The 25,776-nt window shown below is 47.5% G+C and overlaps 1 protein-coding gene across 6 annotated transcripts in view; it reads right to left on the reverse strand.

Annotated features, from left to right (window-relative positions):
- The window catches only part of LOC119181698 (uncharacterized), a 35,558-nt gene extending 23,803 nt beyond the window's left edge, over window positions 1-11,755 (reverse strand). For 3 of the 6 annotated variants that reach the window (XM_075875644.1, XM_075875642.1, XM_075875639.1), the window contains exons 1-7: window positions 10,260-10,397; window positions 6,227-6,304; window positions 5,913-5,961; window positions 4,540-4,594; window positions 2,346-2,852; window positions 1,196-1,510; window positions 326-682 (exon numbers count right to left, since the gene is read on the reverse strand). In XM_075875644.1, coding sequence (XP_075731759.1) covers window positions 326-682; window positions 1,196-1,510; window positions 2,346-2,852; window positions 4,540-4,594; window positions 5,913-5,961; window positions 6,227-6,239 — 1,296 coding nt within the window. In that variant the 5' untranslated portion in view covers window positions 6,240-6,304; window positions 10,260-10,397. Of the gene's footprint in view, window positions 1-325; window positions 683-1,195; window positions 1,511-2,345; window positions 2,853-4,539; window positions 4,595-5,912; window positions 5,962-6,226; window positions 6,305-10,259; window positions 10,399-11,626 lie in introns of those variants that run through there. The other 3 variants (XM_075875640.1, XM_075875641.1, XM_075875643.1) reach the window with 3 other exon arrangements.
- Window positions 11,756-25,776: the final 14,021 nt, after the last annotated feature.

Consider the following 25,776-nt stretch of genomic DNA (forward strand, 5'->3'; position numbering starts at 1 on the left):
AGAACAACCATGCTATAAATTACCTGAAACAGCGTATTAATAGCCCATAAAACAAGCCATATAACTTGTGATGCGCAAAACTTTTGATGCAATATTCAGCCTAAAAAATTTACTATTTGTTGGTGTGAACACATTTATGACAAGTCATCTAGCCAGCCTCACAGTATTGCGCATCTGATGTTTTGAAATGAAGAAGAGGATGTTATTGTGGTGCATCGTACATGGAACACCACAAAAACAGCGAATTTTTGCTCGGGAGAGTCTTGTTATTGAAATAACAAGAAAATGACATCGTGCAACATTTGCTGCTAATAAACTTCCTCACCTGCGTGGGCAGCATGGCCTGCAGCTGTTGCAGCTGTTGCAGCGTCAGTGGCTGTCCCGGGACTATGGCAAATGAGGGGGGCGACATCATGCGTGGCGGTGCCAGAAAGATGTTGGGCCTTGGCCCCAGGTTCTGTGGGATGACAAGCGTCGGGGTGCCAGGCGGTCCTGGATGTCCCCCATGGGGCTTGGGCCCCGTCTGAGGTCCCAGGGTCAGGCCCGTGGCATGGGGTGGCCGCAGGGCCAGCTGGACCCCCTGTATCTGTCCCAGAGAGCTCTGGATCTGCCCCAGTGCGCCTTGTATCAGAATCGGGCTGTGGCCCAGGCCCGGAATGTACTGGTTCAGCAGGAAAGTGCCCTACATTGGGGGTTAATGGTGGGAAACAAACATTTGTCCCGTCAGACGTTCTTCGCAAGAAGGTAGGGCACTCTTAAACAATCTTGGCAACCGCACAGAAACCCACTCATCCGTAACAGTTCAAGTCATTCCTCCCATAACTATCAGGCTGATTTAAGCACTCCTAACAAAGTGTAATTATGAGGCCTTAAATACGTGCGCAACTAATGATTGCAGTGAAACCTGCATTTGATTTGTGGCATGTTTTGGAACATCACACGCAAATGATTTGATTGGCTTCAAAGCATCTGTACTTGCAAGACTGAAGGTTGCCCCATGCATTACAGTCATTGTCACATTACATGCAAATGAGTACAGTTACTAGGTTTTTTCAACACTAAAGGGCCTTTCAAGTTGTGTAACATTGTACGTTGTGCTTCGATGATCGTTGCATCCGCAGAAAGTAGCACTTTGTCACATCCGACGTGCTTCACTGAGTATTACATCCACAAAGGGTAGCGTGCAGCCACAAACCTGCGCAGGTCCAGCCGGAAACATGCCCGGCTGCGCTGCCGCGGGGTTCCCGATGAGCAGCGGACTCCCCGTGTTGAGCCCCATCGCGGCTCCGCGCTGCACCGTGGTCGCAGGCTGCGGCGCCTGTACAGGCGCGGGCTGCGGTGTGGCCTTGTGCTGGGCCGCCCGGGGAGACTGGGACCGGGTGGTCGCCGCTGCCGAAGGCGTCGTCATGTTCGCGCTGCCGCTCGACAGCTTGGGCAGGATCTGTGGCTGTTTCGGCTGGATGAGCCGGGGGGCACCAGAGGTGCGAGAACTGGGGCTGGCCGAAACCACCTGGTTGAAGAGAGAAGTCAGCAGATCAACTTTCTGCAACTTATACATGCTGGCGTGAGATCTAAGGACATCCAAAATCGCATAATTGATAACATGTTCACGTATCGCTGAGAGCACTAATGCAACTCGATTCTTAATGACTCTATTGCTTCTTACTTTGAACTGTTCTGATCATCTTGGCTTATTTCCCAGTGCTTGAAGCACACATTGCTTTAGATGCAGAGTTATAACTTGCACCTGCTACGTTATCTTTTTCATACAGCCATGCCCCCTGTATTACGCTTTGGTTGTGTAATGAACGTTAAAAAAAAAAAAAAAAAAAAAAAACTTGATCAGTTCCACGCTGTCAAAGCCGCCGGACAGCAAAGCTATGGGTAAAACCAACGCGCAGTGAGACTGAAGAAAGTATAGAGGACGTTATTTGCAGTAATTATGGTATAAACGTGAAGAAGCTAAAGAAGACAAAAAGACAACTTGTCGCTGGCAGGGAGAGCGTTCTACACTTAACATCATGGCTACAAGCAGTGCCGACTCACACTCGCACGTTTAAATGCAGAGATATACTGCATAAAGTGAATGGTAGGACAACTGTCGCCGTAGCTCAACTGGTAGAGCATTGGGCGTGTTATGCAAGTGTCACAGGAATGAACCCTGCTGGATAGCAAATCACCTTCACTTCAACTTTTTCCCCTTTAAACGGTGATTGCTACAAATGACATACTTTACACTTGCTTTGTCCTCGTTGTCTGTTTGTCATTAATGTCATGTCTAACAAAGAAAAACAAGCCCATAAGCTCCCGTTTTGTCATTCATGAAACGCAAAGGCGCACAGTACCTGTGCGACGCCGGGTCTCGACGCAGGTGCCTGCTGCGGCGCCACGGGCAGAGGGGCAACGGTGGCAGTTGCTTTGGTGGTTGCCGGTGTCGATGCCGACGATGAGGGCAGGCTCTGGCTCCGCGAAGGCACGGCGCTGGGGCCCGTCGTAGACCACGAAACAGAGACAGGGACAGGGGCGGGGAGTGGGGACGCCGAGTGTGGTCGGCTGCTGGCCGGGGAGGAGCGAGTGGAATGTGGCGAGGCACCCGGCAGGCCATTGCTGGCACCAGTGGCAGGTGGCGGAGCGGCAGGGGGCACCGTCGAGGAGCTGACCAGCAGCTGCGGTGAGGAGGAGGCCGAGACGTCTGAGCTGGTGGTCGCGGAAACGGCGAGGGCCACGGGTTTGTCAGTGCCCGAGCAACTGTAGCCCATGGATTCCGACAACTCGCAGCGGGGTGGCAGGCAGCTGGTGGTGCTGCTCACTTCGTCCCGGCCTAGCAGGGCACTCTCGAACGAGCTCAACTCCTGGGTCGACGACCATGCAATGCTCTGTGAATCGCTCCATTGCGAATGTACCACGCAAGTAACCTCTGTGCATGTTCGTGCATGCTTGTATGTACGTATATGTACAGTAAGACTCTCCATAATCTCCTAAATGGCACTGCCACTTATATCGTCAATCGAGCAAACGCTACGGACGCGGGTCTTCGGCACATTCGTGCTGCCCCGCAAGTAGTGCGGCACAGGAGCTTGTGGCTCATTTAGATTTTGCTCACTTGCATCGTTAACACATTCAGAGAATTATACATGCGAAACGTGTGAATGGGAGAAACATTTCGATTGTTTAGTGTACATTTTGGAGTCGTGTTATGAGCATACCTTTCTGGGAGAATTAAACAGCACATTTTCAGCCGTGCACTGAACCGCTACGTTATGGATGCCGTGCTTACATAGGAAAACGGGCGTGCTGAAAGGGCAGTGCTCTCTGAAAAACAAAAATAAAGGAATTTTCATAAAGTGAGCAACAACTGTATATTACCCGTGACTTCACGCAACTGTACGAACTTTATAATAAATAAAGCAGCTTTTATTTTAGCAATGCCCATAAAATAATAATCGGCGAACTAAAGTACTATTTTTTGCCATGGTAGTAGGCATGCGCATCGGTTCCGTAGCTTCCACAGTGATGTCACAAAAAGTTGTTGCCGAGTGTATGCTTGATTGATATGTGGGGTTTAACATCCCAAAACCACCATATGATTAGGAGAGACGCTGTAGTGGAGGGCTCCGGAATTTTCGACTACCTGGGGTTCTTTAACGTGCACCCAAGTCTGAGCACACGGGCCTACAACATTTCCGTCTCCATCGGAAATGCAGCCGCCGCAGCCGGGATTCGACCCCGCGACCTGCGGGTCAGCAGCCGAGTACTTAGCCACTAGACCACCGCGACAGGGCGCCAAGTGTATGCTGGCATTAACAAAGTCTTTCAAATTTTTCCTGAAATTTGTAAAAACTTCCTGGCAATCTACGACAGCCGAGGTTTGAGACAAGAGCAAAAAGGCAGTTTCGAGCTTGGTACACCTAATAAACTAGTTTATATTGTCTTTAACAGCTGCTCTCGGAAGCCTGAAATCCACTAAAGCGCAGTGTCACATTTGATGGAATTGCATGTTTAACCTTGTTCAAATTAGCCAGCCAGACCCGCATGCACAAAACTTGCAAAAAACAGCATTACGCTGTTTTTTTTTCCCCTGAAATTTGTCAGTTGTGAAAAATTCAGCAAATTTTCGTGCTACTCACAGCATATTGTGGCAGGTTACTTTCCACACTTGCTATGGCAAAGCTTTGGCTTGATGTACAACATTCCACAAAAGCCCAATCATGCTGCAGCAACTATGGACGTTATCTTCGAACTCGCAGCGAGTGATGTGAAAATTTGTTCAATTTTCCATGACTGACCTATTTCCCAGAAATTCCAAGTTTTGCCTTATGATGGACAACCCGTCGAGGTTGTCGGTATTGACACGGTGAAGTAAATTCAATTCACGCACTTACTAGCAAAGGGCACTCGAGTGCAAATTCCGTGTAGATCTTTTCGCCAGGCGTCAACTAAAAGATGCTAACTGCAAAGTGCATGCTCTCAAAGCAATGGGAGGTTAGCTTGGTTGACAAAAGTTGTTGCATGATTAAGGTACAGGTAGTTTTTACTCACGTTCGAAGCCTCCTCGTTCTTGTCCTCAAGAAACGACTGCAGCAGCAGGGGGTCGCTAAAGATTGAGAAAAAAAGAATGCCAGGAGTGACAAACGTTAGTCACACTAAAAAAACGTTAGTTTACCTGTAAAGACTGTGTATTCGCACGTCATGCTTGGCAGGCAATGCCGTAAAAAATGGGCAAGCTGAGCGGTCGTAAGAAGTTTCGTATGATCAGGGGGTGCATATAGAAACACGAACAGTGTGGCAATGAAAAGATGCTAGGTAGTTATTGATGTAGACAACGGTAATGGCCTTTCAAAACCGTTAAGGCTACGACCGCCTGAAAAAAAAAAAAAGTTGGGCAGTAGAGAACGAAGATTCCCAACCCTGTTCGCGCTTCTTATGATCCCCACTTTACGGCCTCCTTAATGCAGCCATTTCTGACCTGCGAGTGTAATGCAGCCACCACAGTCTGTGAATCTAGTGCAATATTGGATCGCACACGCACTTTTACGCTTTCGTGATATGCAGCGTACTACCCTTTAGTAGCGAACACAGACAATGCGCCGAGGCTCCTGGTCATAGCAACGCCCTAATTTACCGTCTTATGGCAAATACTAGGTTCATTTCCGCAACGCCATCTGTGTAATATAGTTACACAAGTTATACTTTGCATTACAAAAGTGCAAGACCTATCGTTACATACAATTAAACTAGATGTGCATCACTTTACATAACCTACAATTTTTCGGTCACAAGTGCAAGACTCTTAAAATGCCTTTCTCATCTTTCCATTTCACTCGCACGTGTGAGTGCACGGGAGCTTTAGCGATTTTGTTTGAACTGCCGAAGTATGCTATGAAACTGCACATGACCAAAGCCACTATTCACTACATTCGTGGCATCTGCGTTCACCATAAAGCTTTTCTTTTCCTCTTTAATTTTTGCACTTGTGAACTATGTGCATCGCTGTGTGAATATAATCAGGACACGTCTATGAAGTTAAGTTTGAAGGATTGCGGTCAGCCACCACCAACCTTTTGATGCATCTAAGGTTGAACGCTGGGAGGTAACTTGTTGGTGTGATGCGACAAAAGATGCTAATCGACGAAGAAGCTTGACTCATATGAGCACTGCTTTGAGCTTCAAAAGGAGCTTTCTCTCTTGCTTTAGCGTGCTTTTTTTGAAAGTATAATGGCACTGGCTTGAAACCCAAGCAACTGCTGACGCTATATGTTACATACACCGAGCACACGCACATACGATGGTGCTCAAGTGGTTAATAATACATCGGGTTCACAATGAAATCTTGCATTGAGCTAAAGCATTTTATGTGATCTTGTGATGGTGCACCGCATTAGCCTCATAGTTTAAAGATAGCCTCTACTCACTTTATAACGTCAAGCAGACATCGGCCCCCATCATCCATTGCAAAGGTCCCTGGAAGAAAAAACAACCCGAGCACCTCTGTCAGAGGATCCGAAATGAGCAGCATAGCACTCGGCAAATCTAGTGTTAGTTTGGCATGACACAGGCAAAAGACAAAGGTACAGAGTTGTTAACTATCGTGGTTAGTGGATTACACAGCCGCATCTGCGAAGAGGAGAAAAAGAAGGAGAGGCACAAGCAACAGCCGAACGTGATGATCGCGAGAACGAAAAAGGAAGAACATGTCAAAGAAGATATATATTCAACAATGTATCACCTGGGTTGAACATTCCGAAAACATGGAATAGGCCATGCAGAACTCTGATTTGCTACTGAGAGCAGATTGGTTGTGGGCCTGGTGAGGGGATGGGGAGGAAAAAAAAACAAAGGGGGACGAGGGGTAAAAACAAAACATGAACACACCTTGTGACACAAAACACGCACACACAAAAACAACATGCCTCCATACAGCCCAGCTTGTCTCTCCAAAAGTGTTGGCAATAAACACTCTGCAAAATGAGTGCAAAACAGACCAACTTTACCTGATTTGATTGATATGTGGGGTTTAACGTCCCAAAACCACTATATGATTATGAGAGACGCCGTAGTGGAGGGCTCCGGAAATTTAGACCACCTGGGGTTCTTTAACATGCACCCAAATCTGAGCACACGGGCCTACAACATTTCCGCCTCCATCGGAAATGCAGAGACCAACTTTACCTGAAGAAATAACTTGTCAGTGAGGAGATAGGGGCGTTGTTTGGCACAACATTTAAAGAATTCACTCGCATTACTGTTCTGAAAGCTTTCAGCACGAAAAAACATTTTGTGACAGTAGAGCCTTATATGTTAACACCAAACTCAAAAAAGTAAAACTGGATGTGAACAACAACACCACTCCGAAATGAATGTGCCGCATCAATTTTCATGAATTATTTATAGAACGGCCTGGACAGAAAAACAAGAAAAGTTGGTAAGATGGTGGTTTCAGTAGTCATGTTAGCTTAAAAAGTGTGAAAGGAGATTGCAACACCTTACGTTCCATTTTATTCTCAGCAGCCAATTTTGCAGAACCGAAAAGATAAAAACTAGAATTCTGTGGTTTTGCTAATCATCAGCACAATACGAATAGAAGACATGCCATAGTGTGAAACTCCATATTAATTTTAACCATCTGGAATTCTGTAACACTATTGAAACATAAGTACACGTGCTTTTGCTCTTTGCACACATCGAATTGAGACTGTCAAAGCCGGGAGCCAAAACCACACCGTCAACCTGCGCAGCGCGGCACTTTTGCCGAGGCAGAATTTATAAACGCCTTATTCGAGACAAGTGTAGCCTTGTTCATATTGACTGCAGTTTTCACGATATAGCGACATCACACTTAACTATAACTGGTTAACTAAACATAACTTCTAGTTCTGTGTTGACTGTGCACTTTCATGCTTCATGTAAACAGGCCACTATGATTTTGGTTGCGAGCACAAGCAACGGGCTGTAGGCGCTGGTTTCAGAAACTTTTCGTGTTTCTCTACTATGCCCTTTCACCCAACAACTGAGCTAAACATCATGAAAGTTTGTTGGTTTTCTCGGTTTTTCATTCCAATATGCCGGAGTGAGGACTAAGCAGCGCATATGCCGAAGTTTGCTTTGGCTCACGAAACGAAACTGATGCAGTGAGCTGTTTTGGGGAACTGAGATAGGTAAAGAGATGCAATCACGCTTTTACATGTTTCATGTAATGCACATTTCTTTGTCGTGAATGCATGTAGTCAGAAATCTACGTGGCCTTCATACAGTTTCCTTCTGTGTAAAAAGGTGAGCATAAATAAACCGAAATCCCCAGTGTGCATGTCGTAGAGAGAGAAGCACAATATGACAGTGCTATTTGCAGAAGACAAAAGAGCTGCAGGGTAGTCGAGACCAATGGCGTCACGTTGACAGGGAAAGCCAGGTGAAGTTGGTCTATTTTGTGCCATGGTATTACTTCAACACAACTCGAGACGTAAGGGACTAAATAGCCACAACAGACACACACAATGACCAAGTAGGGCTTCAGGTAACAGTACAAGTTTATATCAAGCGGTCACAGTTTAAGCACAACATCAATACATTTAGTATTATGACTGTTATGCTAAATGCTCAAACTAACTGCATCATGTTGCTACGAATCCGGTCACTCAAGGGTAATGGTGGCTCTGATGTAGCAGTGCAAGTCGAAATCACGCTGGTATCGCAAGAACCGAACAAGGTGAAAACAAAAGTATGCGCGTTACTTAGCCCTAAATTCCTAAATTGTCAAGCTTCAATCCGTCAGCGATGTGCATCTTGGCTACCACAGTCGCTCACTCAAACTCCTGCTCCTCCGGCTACAAGCGCGCATTTTTCCAAGTGGCAATAATACAGCCCCCTCTAAGGACCAGCTCTGAAACGCTTCAAACTTGGCCGAGAGAAAATAGAATTGATGTCCAACAGCTTTGTAGATACATGAGCTCCTGCTACTAAGCTCCCTCACACAAATCAAACAGGTAACTATTGCACCATGCTCCATCAACGTATTTGGCAACATCGGGCAGCACAGTTCAAAACTGAATAGTGGTTTTACTGGTGAATGAGCAAAAGTGCATTAAGAAAAAGATGCGTAATACGCTGTCACAGCTAGCCCAATACCGAGATAGAAAACAAGAAAAAGTGTGAAAGGAGATGGCAATAGCTTACATTCCATTTCATTCTCAGCAGCCAATGTTGCAGAACCGAAAAGATAAAAACTCGAATTCTGTGGTTTTGCTAATCATAAGCACAATACGAATAGAAGACATGCCATAGTGTGACACTCCATATTAATTTTATAGGTATGAGGTAGGCGTGACATGCTATGATGTCACACTTTAAACAATTTCACTTGAACTCGGGTTCCTATCGGTTATGTACAAATGTTCCTTGAACCGGCTCATCCCAAACCCGCGCTAGCTCAACTTCCTAACGATTAGTCTTGAAAGCTTCAATCCAAATAAGCAATGTGTTGTTCTTCATACTTGCGACTGAGAGACATAGTAGCATTAATCAGTTGAGCATTATATTGAGACCCCGAAGCTGGCGATGAAAGTGCCTCTTTCTTACATCAAGTGCAGATATTGTCTACATTCAAATACCACCATTCCATGTGTGTGGTTGGCAAGTTTACTACATATGTGAGAATTGTTGGCGCACGTGTTGTACACATTTTATAAGCAGGGTGTTAGCGATGCAGAAGAAAATTGAACCATACTACTACCTTTTTTTTTTTGTACCCAAATTGTTGACGGAACAAAGATGCTTTGTTATGTCATGGTAGATTGATGACATGCCACCATTTACCAGAGGAAAGCCAATAGAGCACGATAAATGTCATGTGTTCAAAATTGAGCAGATACACTGTATTTCAAGCATGTATAATTGATGACACCTCTTTAAAGGACCTGCATCATCTATAAAGCACTACTTATGCAGTGTCTCTATTAACAGTTGTTTATCCACTGCAGTGGTGCATACTTGCCACTTTTCGCGTGTGTGTAGTTTGTACGGCCGGTGGCTCTAACACACACTGCTACATTCACAAATGCAACGAACGCAATCGACGCTAGCATTGATATACACGATCCCTAAGTGCTGTTCAAACAACCAGTGCATCCATATCGCGGGTTTAATCCCACGATCGCGCCTACCTGGCCAAGCGTATCGCGGCAACACACGAACGTGTTCTGTAGTGAGCACGTGAAGCCTTCGATTTTTGACGACGCGGGCGTCACTGTAACTCTCTCCTTCAAAAAGTAAGCAGCCGTGCAAGCACGCGCGCCTGTGTGACGTTGGTCTCGTTCAAAGTCGCGTGGCTGCCGGACGCGCAAAGCAGCTGATCGCGACGAAGCCATGCTGAACCGGCGTGGACGGGCAGACGGCGTGAATTGGGTTTGCGGTGATCGAACTTATCGACGTGATCAGATCCGCTTAAGACGAGGAAATTAAAAAAACAACAAAAAACAAAGGCGCTTCGATGCTCCCACCGAGGTCTCCGACCCATGTGGTAGGGAAGGCTAGAAAAAAAGCCCGCTCTTTTCTTCGCGTGTCTCCGCGAGCGAGACGAAGGTCGACAAACGACGGACGGGTGAACAGGCGGGGGAAGAAGCAACACCGCGATTTATTTTCGGGGGCCGGCGGCGGCGGGCATGATGTAAGAAGGGGCTTCACACACGCACACACACAGCACACGGGGTGTGGGGGGGTAGAACCGCGCAAGCTTGGCGAGAGCGAAGGCAGGATGCACCGTTTACCTCCGTTGGTCGAGACTGGGGCGCGCTAGACACAGCCGACAGTGGTGTCTCGGGCCATCCGAGATTGCCACGGCGTCCTCGCACGGAGCCAAGCACCGACTCCCCTCGATTCGTTGTCTCCCCGGACGATCTCTCGCGCGTCGCTGGCTCTGGATCGGGCACGTTCTAACTACTCCGGAGACACCGCTTCGACGGAGAATGGCGAGCCGTGGCGCCAACGAGCGCCACTTGCCCCCCAGCCCGTGCAGTCCTCGGTCGTCGAGTTGGCCGCCATGTTTGTTATGCTACGCATCTGCTGCTGCCGCCGTTGGCCATTGCGTCCGTCTGCGAACCAAACGAGGTCGCAGCGGCGGGTTGGTAGAAAGAAGGGGGGGAAGGTGGGAAAAAAAATTGGAAAAAAATATGCGGCAAGGCAGTGAGGGGGAGGGTAACAGGGAGAATATTGGAATTGATTGCAAATTAACGTCAGTGAAAACCAAACCCGAGGCACTTATTTCGAAGCGTATTTAATGCCTGTGATTGTCGGACGGACGATCTGTGCGAGACGAAGCCGTGTGTGGATACTGCGCGTTTTTTTTTTTTTTTTCTCGAGCTGGGTAAGGAGGAAAGAGGAACACGGTGTTTGGTATCATATGTTAGCGGGAAAACCGTGCGCAAGCCGGTTCATTGATGGATTAGGCCGAGCTACCGTTCTCCGCGAGAGTTTCACGGTTCAACGGCCTCTACGGCGCAGGCACTCTCGTTAATCTCGGAAACACAAAAGACGTTCGGGGCGTTGAGCCTCGCGTCGTGCGAAAGCACAGGAACAAACACCATTAGCTGGCGCGAGCACGTGAATGAATCGGCAATAAAACTCGAGCGTAGCACGAGGCGGCCGAGTGCCCTACGCCCGATAGAAGTCGTTCCGGCACCTACTGGCGTGCCCTTGACAGCGAGGCCTGATCGCCATTGCCGACTGGCTTCCGTGCACGGAAGCCCGAGTGACAGCGGGTCCCATTTGGCCTGGCCGCTATTTGAGCCGCGACGATCAGCCGTGAGAGGTGCGTTAGGGTACAAGGGCAAGCACCGGGGGCTCTCGAGTTTGATTCGGCCCGTGACCCAGAGTGCGAGCTTTCTTTTTCTTTCTCCATCAAACCCCCCCTCCTTCTCTCCGCTCTGGGGCGCTATTCGAGGAAAACGCCACGGGATGGTCGTTCGGGGGGCCAGGGGCTATCTGGCGCGAACGCGTTGCCGGCCGCGCTGTCGTGGCCTAGGCACGCTAGGATCGCGAGACAACTCTTCTAAACCGAGCCTTGGCTAGTTCGGGTACGCGATGTTTTCCCCCACGAAAATTTTATCAGCAAAATAATATTCAGAAACACACTCACCCGTCATGTAACATGCCAATATCCGACCGTGCTCTCATTGGCTGGCACGGAGAAAGCTTCACCCTGTGGTGAAGCTTTGACGAAGCCCGGTTGGTCGGAAGGGCGCATGACGTCAGCGCAGCATTTGCGTAACGTGGGCTCTCAGGGGGGCGCCCTCGCGACGGGGCTGGGCGAAAGCGTTAAAAGGGCCTCTTTTTTTCTACCTTCGTCGGAGAGTTGGAGCCAATTAAACGTTCCCTCTAATTGAACTAATCACAATTTGCCTCCAAAATGAAGCGCAGTTAAATTATTTTTTGCGCCTTTTGCCGTTTCGGGTTTTTCTGGCGCTTCCGCTGCGACCAAAAATCCATGACGTCACTTTTTTCTGCGCTTCTCATTCCGCCAGTGGAATCAGATGGCGACGTGAGCGAGACGCGTGTGGAAGGTTCCTCCCGTTTGTGCCGGTGCCGAGTGTCTTCGAAATGTTTTACAACTGCCGCAGCCGCTTCTTGGAGGGAAGGCCATCCAATGAGCCCGTTTCTTGGCACAAGAGTTCGTCGCCACAGCCGCACCATTCCGTTCCATTGCGTCGATGACCGCCGGGCCATTTGTATGTTTGTTTTGTTGCGTCTCGTGCGTTGCCGCAGCCTCTTCGTCGCTTGGCGATGCCAGTCGCTTTGCAGGGCTCTCCCGACGCGCGATGTTCCAGGTACCGTGGTTCCATTATCGCCAGCTGAGAGTGTAGCCTCGATTTTCACTCGTTAGTGTTGGAACTCTGAACCGTTGTGGGCGGGGTTGCGGTTTTGTCGCTTGACGTTGCTTGGCGTGTGCGGCGGCAGAAAAACTTGTGCGCCCGTTCACGGCAGTATCGAAACACCAACGGCAAAGCCGTGAGCTCCGCTTGGGCTTTTGCTGGAGTCTTTGCATTATTTCGCTTCTCTCCGGAGCCTTCTCATTCTTCCTCTCGTAATATTCTCTCACCTTCTCTCGCGTGCAGCCCTTCTCTCTCACTGTGAAGCAAACAAGCAAGCAAGAACCCCCTGAAGCCCGGTCCCCAAAAACCTTGGCTCCGCCTCGCGCTAGACAGTGCGCCAGCCCCCTTCACGGTGGGAAGGGCGAAACCTTCTCTTCCCCGTCGACTTTTTCTGCTGCCCACCCTCGCCATCACTGTTCTTTCTTCATCCTCTCCCCAGCGCTCTACAGCGACGAAACACACAAACACCAGCAGCAGCAGGAAGACGCTAACGTTGCTTTTAGATCCGCGCCCGAGCATTGTCCACGCTTTCCCACCCTCTCCGTCGTGTGGCACTTGATGGCACTTCCCTTTCCGCATGTGTCATCACTCTTCCGCAACATCCCTCTCCTCCATTCTCTAAAAGGACTTTCTCCCTCCCCAAGCCGTAGTGGCAGTGCTTCCTCCGCTGTGCCGCCACAACACACGATACTACAGCTGGCTTGCACCGGGTGTTGTCAGCGTGAGCGAGACGCCCCGTTTGATCATCGTCACATCGGGGAAAAAAAAAAAAAAAACGATACCCGCATGCTTCTGCAATCTCGTGTTACAGGCTAAGAATTGGATAAGCCCAACGGCTGGGAACGGAGCCTACGTACCCGCAATCGGCCCATTCACGCGACGAGCACCTCTTGCGAATTTCAGGCTGGTGTTTTCTCTGTGCTGTCGATGGTTCTAGGTCGAGACCTTGGGCTTCATGTCACATTTCACAGATTCTGACGTCACTGCTCAAACGGCATTGCTTTAACCCATTATGGAGCCCATTGCTATTGACCAACGCACGCCACCTTTTGAGGGCGGCATTGTCATTTCTATCAGCTATATCTATCAAATATTGTTACGGGTCCCATGTACGGGGAGGCGTCGTCAGTCGCGATCAGATCGAGATGAGGAAGAGATGACACTACGAACAGCGTATAGACCACGGACTAAGACCCACTACAACGTTGTCGTCTTCGTAAACTACAAAAGCCATAAAGGCGGGTAGAAATAGGGACAGAGGGACTTGTGTAGTTTACTAAGTATGTACCAATTTTCCCAACAAGCAACTCTTTGTTTGTTTGTTTGTTTGTATCCTCTAATCCATGGCTCTTACCCACTCTGGGGGATTGGCCAAGAGAACATATAGTCTCATATGGACGATAACTGCATTATTGCTTACAACGAAAAAAAAAGGGGGGGGGGGTTGGGGGGGGGAGTTGTATAGTGAAGACAGTATGTTGAAAAAAAGAAACCAAAGATTTAGATAGTGAGAAAAAAGAATCAACAACAAAGTAGACACTAATAGCTACAACTTGATTTTAGGAGCCGACCAGACAGCTGGTTTTGCCAAACCCGATTAGTTTGGTATGTCACGGATTTATCCAGCATTTTTCTGAAAACTACTTTTCGACCCGTTTTTTTTTTTTGGGGGGGGGGTATTTGTTAACGTGGGCTTTATGTTGAAAAACGTTTAGAGTCTTGAATAAAATTACACACCACATCCAATGCATCTCTGTGGCAATTTCCCAAAACAGAGGCACCAAAACTTAGAACATTTTCTGTGGTTAAATTTACACCTAGCTTCTTAATGAGTTGTCGTCTTAGTCTATTCGGCGCCATTCCAGTCGCGCTGTCGGGTGTTTCCATACCCGTGACAATGTGTAAAAATTTGAGCTGATATTTGTTAGCGGTTTTAGAAAAAAAAAATGTGAGACATGCGTGTCCCGCTGCCCACTGAAAGCCAGCCGTTTCGGATTATATATAATGCGAACGTGCTACTGCCTTACAGCAACAAAGGACAGAGGCTGCAAACACGAACTCTCAACAAACGAACACCAAGAAAAAGTTGACTAGACGGCCACAGTTCAGCTACTCGCTAACGGCACTACTCGATCAGTAGGCATGTGGATGCTGGGCATGCTTTGCCAATGTCTAATATTTGTCCGTGAATGAAGCTCAACTGTTTCTTCCACGAAAGAAGCTTCAGTGCATTAAAAAAATATGAAAATTTGATACTGCATGCTATCAGTGGCACTGTGTTCGACTGGCTACTTTGGAAATATCTCACTGAATGGCTATTTCGAATTGCACTCTTTTTTTGTGGAAGCTTTATGGGTAGAAACGAAGATAATCACTGTAATATTACATTTGGTAACTCTAGGGTGGGAAACAAACCTTTAAAGCTTGCGTCTCAAGCTGAATAGGGTTGGGGAGCACGCCAAAATTCGATGAAAAAGTATATAGCGCGTGCTAGCGGAATCGATTGTTTGGAGCGCCTGTATGTGTTGCCACCTTGAGAATACCATTAAAATAAGTACTTGAACATCCACACAATCGCGCTAGAAGTCTCAAAGCAATATATTCAGTGCTTTTATTCTAAAGGTTTTAGATCATGGCGAGAAAAAAAGTGGTACATATCAGTGCCGCTGCGCATCACGACGGATTCAGAGTGGACGACGAAACTTTTTGATTCATCATATGCGTATGCGTAAGCAAAAAAAAAAAAAGTATTCGTGCTTTGAAAGCAGAACGTCTATTGCACGACTACCTGGGACATTAGAGTGGTATAGCTGCGGCGCATTTCTGGGGGCACGCCTTGTATATTTCTTCTTATATTATTGGGTTATGTTGCTGGTCCGTCTCGCCTCGAGTTGCCGAGATGGAAGCGCTAGCCCTCTGGTATGTTTCGAAAACTGCATGCATAGAAATACCCTGACAGGCGTTACCGTTTCTCTTCCTGTTCACTTTTCATTCCTGTATACAGTTTTATGCACCTTCTAACACACACGCCCACTCTACACCGTCCGCTCCACCCCTTCTGATTCCACCTTTTCGATTTTTCTGTGCTGCCCTCTGCCGTTTTGGTAGGGACCGAGACAATCGGTACTGCCTCCGAGATCGAGAGACGTTTCGCGACTTTGCCGCTACGGTAATGGTGCATGCGCCGTGGCAGAGGTGTATATAGTGCAGCAGGTCTATACCTACACCTGTCGTGCCAAACAACGTGCAACAACACTCTACTGCACTCACTTTAATCTGAAGGCACATCGTGCTTGTTCAGGACAGACAGCCAATGACACTTTTTTTTCTTCTGTGAACAGTCTGATTGTTGGCTGCTCTGTGGCTGATAGTCTTGTCTCCTTAGAGGACACCTGGTACCAAATCTGCAAACTCCAGATGCTTTTGTTGTTTGAGAGTTCCAGGGCCACCTGCTTGTTCGTCACCCCTCGTGCTAGCTTGTTGAACTGGTGTCAAGGTGGTTTTGGCTGCTTACGTCAGGAATGCTTTCCTTTTTTCTGAGTTTCATTCTTCGTGTAATTCTTCACTACCCGCGGGTCGCAATTCGGAAACAGCGCATTCAGCGTCACCGAAGCTTAAGCCATGGCCTCCGAGATGGCGGGCGCGCGGCGTGCACATGTTCCCTAGAGTAACTGTATATGGTCCATAAAGGGCCATATACTGTTACTCTAGTGTTTCCGCTCGCCTGAATCTCGGAGGTCATGCTTAAGCGTGCGTAGTCTCGGCAATGCCCCGCTGTGTGGTGATAGTTTCTTATAGTATTTAGGCGGGCGTTTCGAACTGAAGCAAAATCATTCGCAATCAACGACGCTAGTATAAATTACACGCGTGTTAGAGCATTTATTATTCAATTTCGGCATTACCATACGAAAATCTCAGTAAAAAAAGTTGCAAACAAAACTATCGCTGTCAGTGATCCATTAATTGTTTTCAATAGAGCAGCATTTTGTGTTTGCACACTTATAAGAACATACACGAGAAAGGTTGTCTTGTACCCCTGTCACACGGGCACCCGCGAAGACCGTTTAACTCCCTCGTCCTTACGACAACGAAGATGCGGTCCGTGTCACACGGCCACCCTTACGCAAACGAAGGTAAATGGAGCATTTCGCAAAGGACGTTCAACAATCTCCCTTCGCAGCGAAACGAGGTACTCTCGTCCCCAGCTCTATAGAGGTCATAGAAAAATTTCGAGCTCTAAGTGGCCGCAGTGAAAGAATAATACATTTTGGCAATATTAAACGTTCTTTTGTTGTAGTACTCATTCACAACGCGTGTTTGTTTACATATATATACGCCCGCCAGAGCTCGTTTACTCTCAACACCGATGCCCTACACACTGTGCCTCACGAGTCGGGCCGGCCGGCGCCAGCCGATCGACGTCTTTACCCGCGCAATATGGTACCACTTCCTCACGTCGTCCGCTGTGTTACTCATGGCTGAAGAACACAAAATGTGCGCTCACGAGGCAAGGAAGCATAAGAACTTTCGTACCTAGCATGTATACCGGCAAGAAAACAACTAAAAGCACAATGTGGCTAGCGTCACTAGCAGCATTGCTACATTTAGCAAATGCGTTTTTATTTGAAAATATGTTTAATGGTTTGTTAGTCGCATATTTACTTAATAGTGCTTTTTTGTAAAAACCGCATAACAAGGATTCACAAAAAAATCAATAGAGATGAAATTAGAATGCTTTTCCTAAAATCAAACAGCGCCAGCTGAGCCCCCTCGCGGCAACTGCTGCAACCTTGTCATTGCCGTGTGACACTGCCACAACTCCTCCGTCAAACCCCCTAGGGGAGATTTACGTTGACGGTGTTCAACGGAGTTTGGTGGTGGCCGTGTGACAGGGGTATTAGTGTTCTATTTATTTCAAACTCCTTTTTACCTGCTCCGAAACACGCCTTAGTTCCAGGATTCTTCTACAGGGGGGATAGAAACCCATGTAGCCCCTGGCTTTGGAAGCGGAGTGAGATGCTGGTATAGCTGATTGGGGGGGGGGGGGGGGGCAGAGCAGGTTCTTCTTTTGAAACACTCTGCCAACGCCCATGGTTCCATCTGCTCCAAAACAGATTTTTTTCTCTCTCTCTTTGCCAGCTGTATCAACACTCTCGTCGCGCCAAAAGGCCGTATTCTGAAACGCTCCTTATTTCATGTGAGCGGGCCTGAACATCTCTAGGACGCTTTATCGCGTATTCTGGAATGATCCTTACTGAGGTTTCCTCGCTGAGGCCCTCCTCGGTGCTCCGTCAAGTCAGGGTAGCGCTGATGGGGCTACTTTCGTGCCTCTTTACCTCGCTCCTGTGCAATAAAAGACGGCTTCTCTGCAGTGCTCTCCGTCTTCTGACAGGGCGGAAAGGTGGTACGTATACACCAGCACTCCGCCGCCAGTTGAAAAAAAAAAAAAACTATTGCGCTCTGCGCGTCGTTGGCCGACTTCGCGCAACGAACGAGTGATTTCTTGTACATTACTTGTATCGCTATGTATACGATCGTACTTTCGTTAAGAAACCTGAGGGGTCGCCTGAAAGAATGCCGGATGAGGTATTGCGTCATACAGCAGTCTGTGGTGCACATGCTGGAAGAGCAGTGCCTCAACGTGAGTGATGATATACAGGAGAGCCTCTCCCGCCTTTGCTAAAGCTGTTAATCATTCTGCGATTATGCGCAACCGGCGCGATGGAGTGTGTTGTTGCGGACTTTGTCAACGTGCCGCAGCCCTCGGTGAGCAGAACATCGATGCCTTCCAGCTTTTTCCACAATGACGTAGGTTCAGTTATCCGCGTAGGAGAATATCGTGGAGGTCTGAGTGAACCCACGGCTGCAGCAAGCCCTCCATTTTGTTCCTAACGCAGTTGGCATCTTTTTACAGTTGATCGTTCCAAGATATCCCGCCGCGGTGGAAGGCACTCGGCTGCTGACCCGCAGGTCGCGGGATCGAATTCCAGCGACGGCGGCTGCATTTTCAGTGGAGGCGAAAAGACTCTAGGCCCGTGTGCTCAGATTTGGGTGCACGTTAAAGAACCCCAGGTGGTCGGAATTTCCGGAACCCTCCACTACGGCGTCTCTCATAATATGGTGGTTTTGGGACGCTGAACCCTGCGTACAGGGACGTAGCCAGAATTTTTTTTTTGGGGGGAGGGGGGTGTCCTCACAGACCCGACGGTGTGGGGTGGGGGGGGAAACAGGCATCAGCTTTTGTCTGTGATGTCACTATCGGTGGTAGTTTAAACAGATGGTGCACATGTATATCAGGTCATGAGATTACCCCCATGCGCATGGTTGTAAGTAAGTAAAAGTACTGTAAGAATGATTAATCGATATGTGGGTTTAACGTATCAAAATCACCATATTATTATGAGAGACGTCATAGTGGAGGGATGCAGAAATTTAGACCACCTGGGATTTTTTAACGTGCACCCAAATCTGAGCACACCGGCCCGAGTACCTTAGCCCCTAGACCACGGCAGCGGGGCAGTACTGTAAGAAGTACTCTAAATACAGTAAACGACAGGTACAGCGACCGTTTGGAGCAATATCCTCTCGCCACACCATTGAATGGACTATACTTCGAAAGCGCATTATTGCGATTACCCACCCGATCGAAGAAGACATCGTTAATGGTTAATCTTTGTTAAGCGTAGATGGCGTAATACTCATCGGGGCAGAGGGCGTTTGACAGGTCAAGGAGGTTTCCGCCTACAACGAGGAATGAGAGGTATACACAGCATGTTTATGTACATCCATAATTACATTTTGGTTTTGCTTACTTTGCTGAGCGAATTTCTAACTGTCAATGCCTGTAACTTCATGCCTATGGGAATGATTTTTATATTAATCTCTAAATGTCAAGCCGCCCTGACGCAGTGGTAGCTTTTAGTCAACATTCTTTTACTTTACTGCGCGCATCCAAGTATGCTTGCGATACGCAATGAGTAATTTTTTTGCAAGATATGCTGCATGTTGGCAACACCAATTTGCACACGTTATTTTTTTGGGCAGACTTTCAGTTGCGCTGTGACTATTGATAGCAATGAAGTACTCCAATCGTAGAGGTTTTATCGTGCAATCTGCGAGGGCAAGGTAATCATTGATGAGAAATGTTCACTTGGTCTGAATCAAAAGTGCACGTGCGACCGGACTATATACCTGCTCACATAAAACTTGGTCACTGCGCATATTCGCTTGAACATTTAAATACACGAAAAAAAAAACATGGTATGTTCTCGTTTTTTTTTTCGTAGCTTTCTTCACTCGGCTTCCTGAAACCTATAGCGTTGCGGCAAGGTGTCTTCCGTTGTTTGCAAGCGTGCAGCCGACTTTTCTCTTTACCCGAACAGATTCATAACTCGTACAGAATATTTCACCACGAAGCATACGTGCATTCGTGTTTCATGCACTTAGGCCAGCGTGAACAGAAGCATGCAGCCTTGAACCACGCAAAATCTTCAGTGATCGGTTCACTGCAGTGATGAAGGAATGAACGCCGGAGTTGCTCAGAGCGTAGTGCACCATAATCCATTTTTCGGAAGGCGTGAACTCCGACGAGAACTGCCAGCGCATGCAACACGAATTTACTGAGGCTCTACTGTGTGCACCATCCATGCCTGCTGGTTCTCTGTTTTGGGGCATTCTGATGCGAATCGCTGTAATTTTACTTCTGTCATTACCTCTTCATAATCATGAAGTGGTTTTGGGACGTTAAACCCCACATATCAATCAATGTCATTACCTCTTTCGCGTTCATTCACGTTTGTGGTATTTCATAACAACGCAACAGAAACTACCAGCCTTCCGTATGGGTGCAATCACAAACGTGACATATCTCGCGCGCATAGTAAAATACTGGGCCAGCTAAAGTCAGCGCGACCTTACCGGCACCTGGAGGGAAGCGGAGGAAATGCATACCCGCGAATCTTTCCGCCAGGCGAGAAACAATCGCTAGTGTTTAACGCGGAACTTTACCAGCCGACATGTGTCGGCGCTATAAAGTTCTCGTTTCTAGCATTGAGGGTCAATGCCCGAACTTTGCTGAGCGCGTCGCTTCCTAGCAATGCGAATTCACTCCCTTGAAATACTCTGTCTACACGTATTGCTTGGTAGTTTGTGTCCTGGGTCGGTCAGCGCCCTTCTATGAGACTCGATGGTCGCGCCGAAACACCGTATGGTATAACGCTTGATGAGTTTGAACCCCCCCCCCCCCAACCCCCCCCCCCCTCGCTACGCCACTGCCTACATATCAATCAGTAGATGCATGGCCATATACTGTGCACGCCCAGTAAAATCACAAAGGGTTCAACAAGACCTTCAAGTCGAAAGCCTTCTACAGATGAAAGAATTTTTTAAAAAGTCTGTGAACTTTCACGCTTTTTTACCGCTTCGCTTTTGTCCGTGTTTGTCCTTTCATTGATGTATATTTGTTTGTGAATGCTGTATCTACGCCTGCAATGAAGAAATAAGAAAAAAACGCCAGTCCTGCGGGGAAGGTGCTGCACAGTCACAGAGAAAGCTAGAAGAGCATAGAAGTGTGGCAGTTTGCGCTAGTTGGTATGGCATGACGATAGTTATAGCGCGAGAACAGAACGACGACACAGAGTTCTTCGTCTCCTTCTTGTCACTGTGTCGTCGTTCTGTTCTCGTGCTATAACTATCGTCATGCTAGAAGAGCAGCCTTTCAGAGTCTTTTTTAAATAGTCCTTGGGTAACTGTTGCAAGCACGCTTGCTGGGTACCCACTATGACATGAAAGGGACACAAAGTCAAATAACAATTTACGTCAGAGTGAAAGCTCAGTGCACGACAACATCTAAAACGACAATATTATCAACAGCAGTGCCCTACTTACCGAGAAATTAAGGTAAATGCACAAGAATACATGCGCCGCAGTAGAACATTCTCAAAATGATACCGATGACGTCAGGCGAACCGCCTACAATTAATAATCGATCTAGCTGCACTAAATAAAGAACCTTCCATGCATCAAGATACGCAATTCGATTCTTTGACTCATAGAAAAAAAGAACCGCCAGACGTTACTATGGGGAATGGTGCGAGTGGTTCAAAAATTTAATTTTCGCGTAGTTACACTGGACAGGTCCTGCCATCTAGCGGGGCGCAGTTTAACCAAAACACGTCGGCCATCTGGCAGGAAATTGATCAATGGCCGTTGTTGCTGCTGTGGCTCCCGCTGCTTTCGTTCTGTCTACTAGTGTCGGCGACCGCGCAGTAAAGCCGGGCAACGTTGTGCACGGCAACAGTGACGTGGGTCGGTCCGCTTCTTGAGGCGGGTAATTTGAAGTGCGCTAACCTGATGCGGCCACTATAACGTGATTTTGTATCAAAATAAGCCTTTCCTTGGCACAAAAGTAACACTGCGAGGTTTCTGGACCGCTATTTCAACGATCAACATCCACTTAATAGTTGCCTTTAGTGTACCTTTAATAATAACAGTTTCTGGGTTGTAGGCCGGCATTCGCCATGTATTTTTCGTCATTCTTCTGAGAAGCGTGGTATCCGCTAAACACTTGCAAGAAATTTTGTGTCAATTGTTCATGCAGTGGCTGACGGCGATGAGGAATTACGCCTGAAGCGGTATGCGCCACAGTTAATAGGTGATCAAAACAAGCTTTTGTAATGGGTTATTGGAGCATTGGACGACCCACTCGTCACGCTGTTCGAATGACGCCTGTTTGTTATTTTGCTGTTGTAAAACGCTTACTCACATTAACGAGATACCTTTCCCGACATCAAGCCTGCATAAGGCAAATTTGCGAACAAGTTGATTGATATGTGGGGTTTAACGTCCCAAAACCACCATATGATTATGAGAGGCTCCCGGTAGTGGAGAGCTCTGGAAATTTCGACCACCTGTGGTTCTTTAACGTGCACCCGAATCTGAGCACACGGGCCTACAACATTTCCGCCTCCATCGGAAATTCAGCCGCCGAAAATTTTCGAACAAGTCCCAAGCACCGGCGTGGCTCAGTAGTAGAATACTGGGCTGGCACGTAATGGACCCAGGTTCGTGCCCCACTGTGTCCTTGGTACTAGGGTTTTTAGGGGAGTAGTTCCTTAAGGCGTGGGTCGTGCGTCTCCTGTATGCAGTAGCCACCTCTTGTTTTAGTCTTGGAATGTCCACTGGATGGCGGTACTTGTATATGATGAATATATGATGAAACAATGCGGGATGGTGGTACTTGGAGTGTTCACTAGAAGGACATGCAGATAGACTAACGGACAGACATACAGATGGCCGAACGGACAGACAGACGAACGGACGGACGCGGCCAGTGGTTGATTCACGGTTTGCCGATAAAACCCTTCGGACCTTCACCTCACTCATTATCATTCACTCCGTGGATATGCTGTGATTTTGTGTGTGTGTGTGCGATATGGTTACAGACACTGCCGACGGCGCGGACAACTATGGCGCTGCGCGTGACACGAGTTGTGATCCCATAATAACAAAGAATATCTAAAGAATCATCTTTAAAAAAGGCATGGCTGTGTGGTAGAACGCCCGCCGGCCACACAAACTACCCCGGTTCGATTCCCTCTCAGACCCGAATTTTTTGTTATTTACTTTATTTGAATCTTATTCGATTTTTCGGTCTCACAAAGATGGCTGATTTTTAGGTCACGCAAAGATGATGATTGTTCACAACCACCGACGCCGCCGCGAAACGGCCAACTCCAGTGAATTTTTTTTTTATCGTGCCAGGATAATGGTGCTATTATGTTCCTGAGACACTGTTGTCACGTGCCCGATAGCTGAAATACTGAACAGATTCGAGAATAATTTTCAATTGCCCAAAAAACCGTAATACCGAAACCCAGCCGAGTGCGCTTCCATATATACGTGTGACGCAACCATTTGCCCGAACCTGCCCGATTGCGCGTAATGCCCGCCAGATGGCACTACCTGTCCACGCCGTCCGCTGCGATCGGCTAAAACGCTTACGCTGTTATGGCGAATATACGTCGAATCGTGTGTGTCTCGCAACGTAACACCACTTGCCACCTATCGCACGCCCACCAACACGGAAAAGAAAACCGCCCGCTCAACCAAGGAAGCGCCGGCCAAACACACACAATCCGTTGCAGACAAGCAGACGCTAACTCTTTCCTCTCTCTCTCTATCTCCTTACCTTTTAATCCCTTCTCTACCCCCATCCCTCGTGAGCTACTGTTGAGGTGTCCTCCCCCTGGAAGACAGTTACGGGGCTCACTTTTCTCTTCTTTTCAATTAAAATCAATCACTCCCCCTGCAGTGGCATATCAGTGATATCAGTTCCGTCACTTTCGCCAGACAAAACTCAACGTCACACGCACAATGTTGCCAGTAGCTATAGCAAGCGAGGTGAGGCTTTCAAGGCAAGCTATGACATTCATTTGAAAATAATCTGCGAAGCTCCCAAGCTTGCAATTTTGCACGAATTGCGCAAACGTGCAAATGAACGTACCCAGTGAATTTCATTGAGATCCATCGACCTCGAAAAATCGCTGGAGTTGGCCTTTCTAACGCTATCTCGTTAAAGAGCAGTGTACGCTTAATTATTGATCAGTATGCCTAAAACATATTCCCTCTAAAATCGGATGTGTAGTCCGTATTTCACAGCAACTCTCGATTCCAAATTTGTGAAACACGCGCCTTATCTTATTGAGGCGGTCCTCAGCAAATGAAGGTTAAATGGAGCTTTCAGAATACGCTGACTCCCTCAAGGAGCTCCTCAAGATAATGGGGCACGAATAGCTTCTCACGTAAAGTAAGGAAATAATCTGAGGTGAGGAGCGTTTCAGGATACGGGCTACATGGCTACCCTTTACCGCATTCATAATTGGCGGCTGTAAGGTTCAATGCAACGGCACACCTGATACTTGAGAGAAGACCTAACTCCACCTTTAGGGTATCATTGTAATTTAGGGTATCACCGTATCATTGTAATTCCAATATACCGTAAATTGCCACGCCCTCCAACTTCCATTAGAGATGACTTCCTCATTAAGGTTAAGCGTTCTGAACAAGTGTTCGGCGATTTATTGAACAATGTACTCTACACCAATGGGAGAGCAATTGTAGCTGTCCCACTTTCAAGCAGCCAGCGTAAATAACGTCCAGAACGATAGGCCGTTCTACGCCACAAAAACTATGTTTAGAAAAAAAAATTATTTCACCGTGGTAAGCAACAAACCATAGGACCAGTGACCAAATAGTAAGGACTGGCAGTGAACACTCACAAAGTACTAGAAAGGTTAATACAAAAATGTCCGATTCCACAGGAAGTCCGTAACACGTACGTGCTGTACCATAAACAAACACTCACTCACACACTTATAACACTATATATGACGGATGTATATAAGGAGCCTACATGCACTCTGGATAGGCAGCCATTTTTCTTTTTTTTTCTCAGAGGTGGCCGGCGAGTGCAGCAGCGCAGTCGTGCTTGCGAGTGTTGGCGTAGCTTGCAGGCGTGATCGAGCGTGACCCAAATTTAACTCGAAGAAGTGTCGTGCATGATGTCCTTGATTGCCGAGAAAGGCAATCAAGGACCAATACTTTGTGACGAGTGGCTGGTTGTTGGAGCCGTGGCCCGTGGGGGAAGAATGTTGCCGCCGACACCGTGATCGTCGTCACTCAAGTAAGAGGTGTTAAATTTCTTGATTTTGCCGTAGACGCTAATGTTTGTTTCTCTCCGGGTTAACCACTCGCAGTGCGTTAACAAGCCGGAATTAACGGTAAGACGTTAACGGTCAGCCGTTAACGTCTTACCGGAACGCGCGTCTTACAACGTTTTGAGATCCTCATACGTCGACATTTACGCACGTACGTAAACGCGTATGCCTTTACGTTTTCGCAAACCATAAATGGTGATGCTAACTGCATTTAAACTGCATTCAATTTACATAGAATTGAATCACCGTTGCGGCAAAATCACGAGTCTTTTTTTATCGTGTACTGTATCCTGGTATACGCAAAAAAATGGTGTCGGCATCTTGTGGCACTTCGTGCAACCACAGTCATGAAGATGTTGGATTACGCGTAATGTTTTTTAAATGAAAATAATTAAAAAGGCAACTCATTTGTAATAACGCCGCTGCGCGGTTTTCGCACATATGTTTCTGCAATAACAATGTTGTGATTGTTTGGTTCACCGTGGCCACGCTAGATGGCGTCACCTCTTCAGCTGGTCGGCGGCTGGCATATTTTTGGTTTTTATGTTCCAGGCCTTCAGGCTTTGCTATTCTAGCTGAAGCAATCTAATCGCTATCGGTGCTCGCACTTCGGCTTATTTTAACCCAACAGCTCGAGTATTTGCAGTGCGGATACCGTGAGTTCCTACAAAGGTGGACCTTACAAGGTGGGCGATCCATGC

Source organism: Rhipicephalus microplus, chromosome 10 (assembly GCF_043290135.1).
Source record: "Rhipicephalus microplus isolate Deutch F79 chromosome 10, USDA_Rmic, whole genome shotgun sequence".
In the NCBI taxonomy this organism is placed as follows: Eukaryota; Metazoa; Arthropoda; class Arachnida; order Ixodida; family Ixodidae; genus Rhipicephalus; species Rhipicephalus microplus.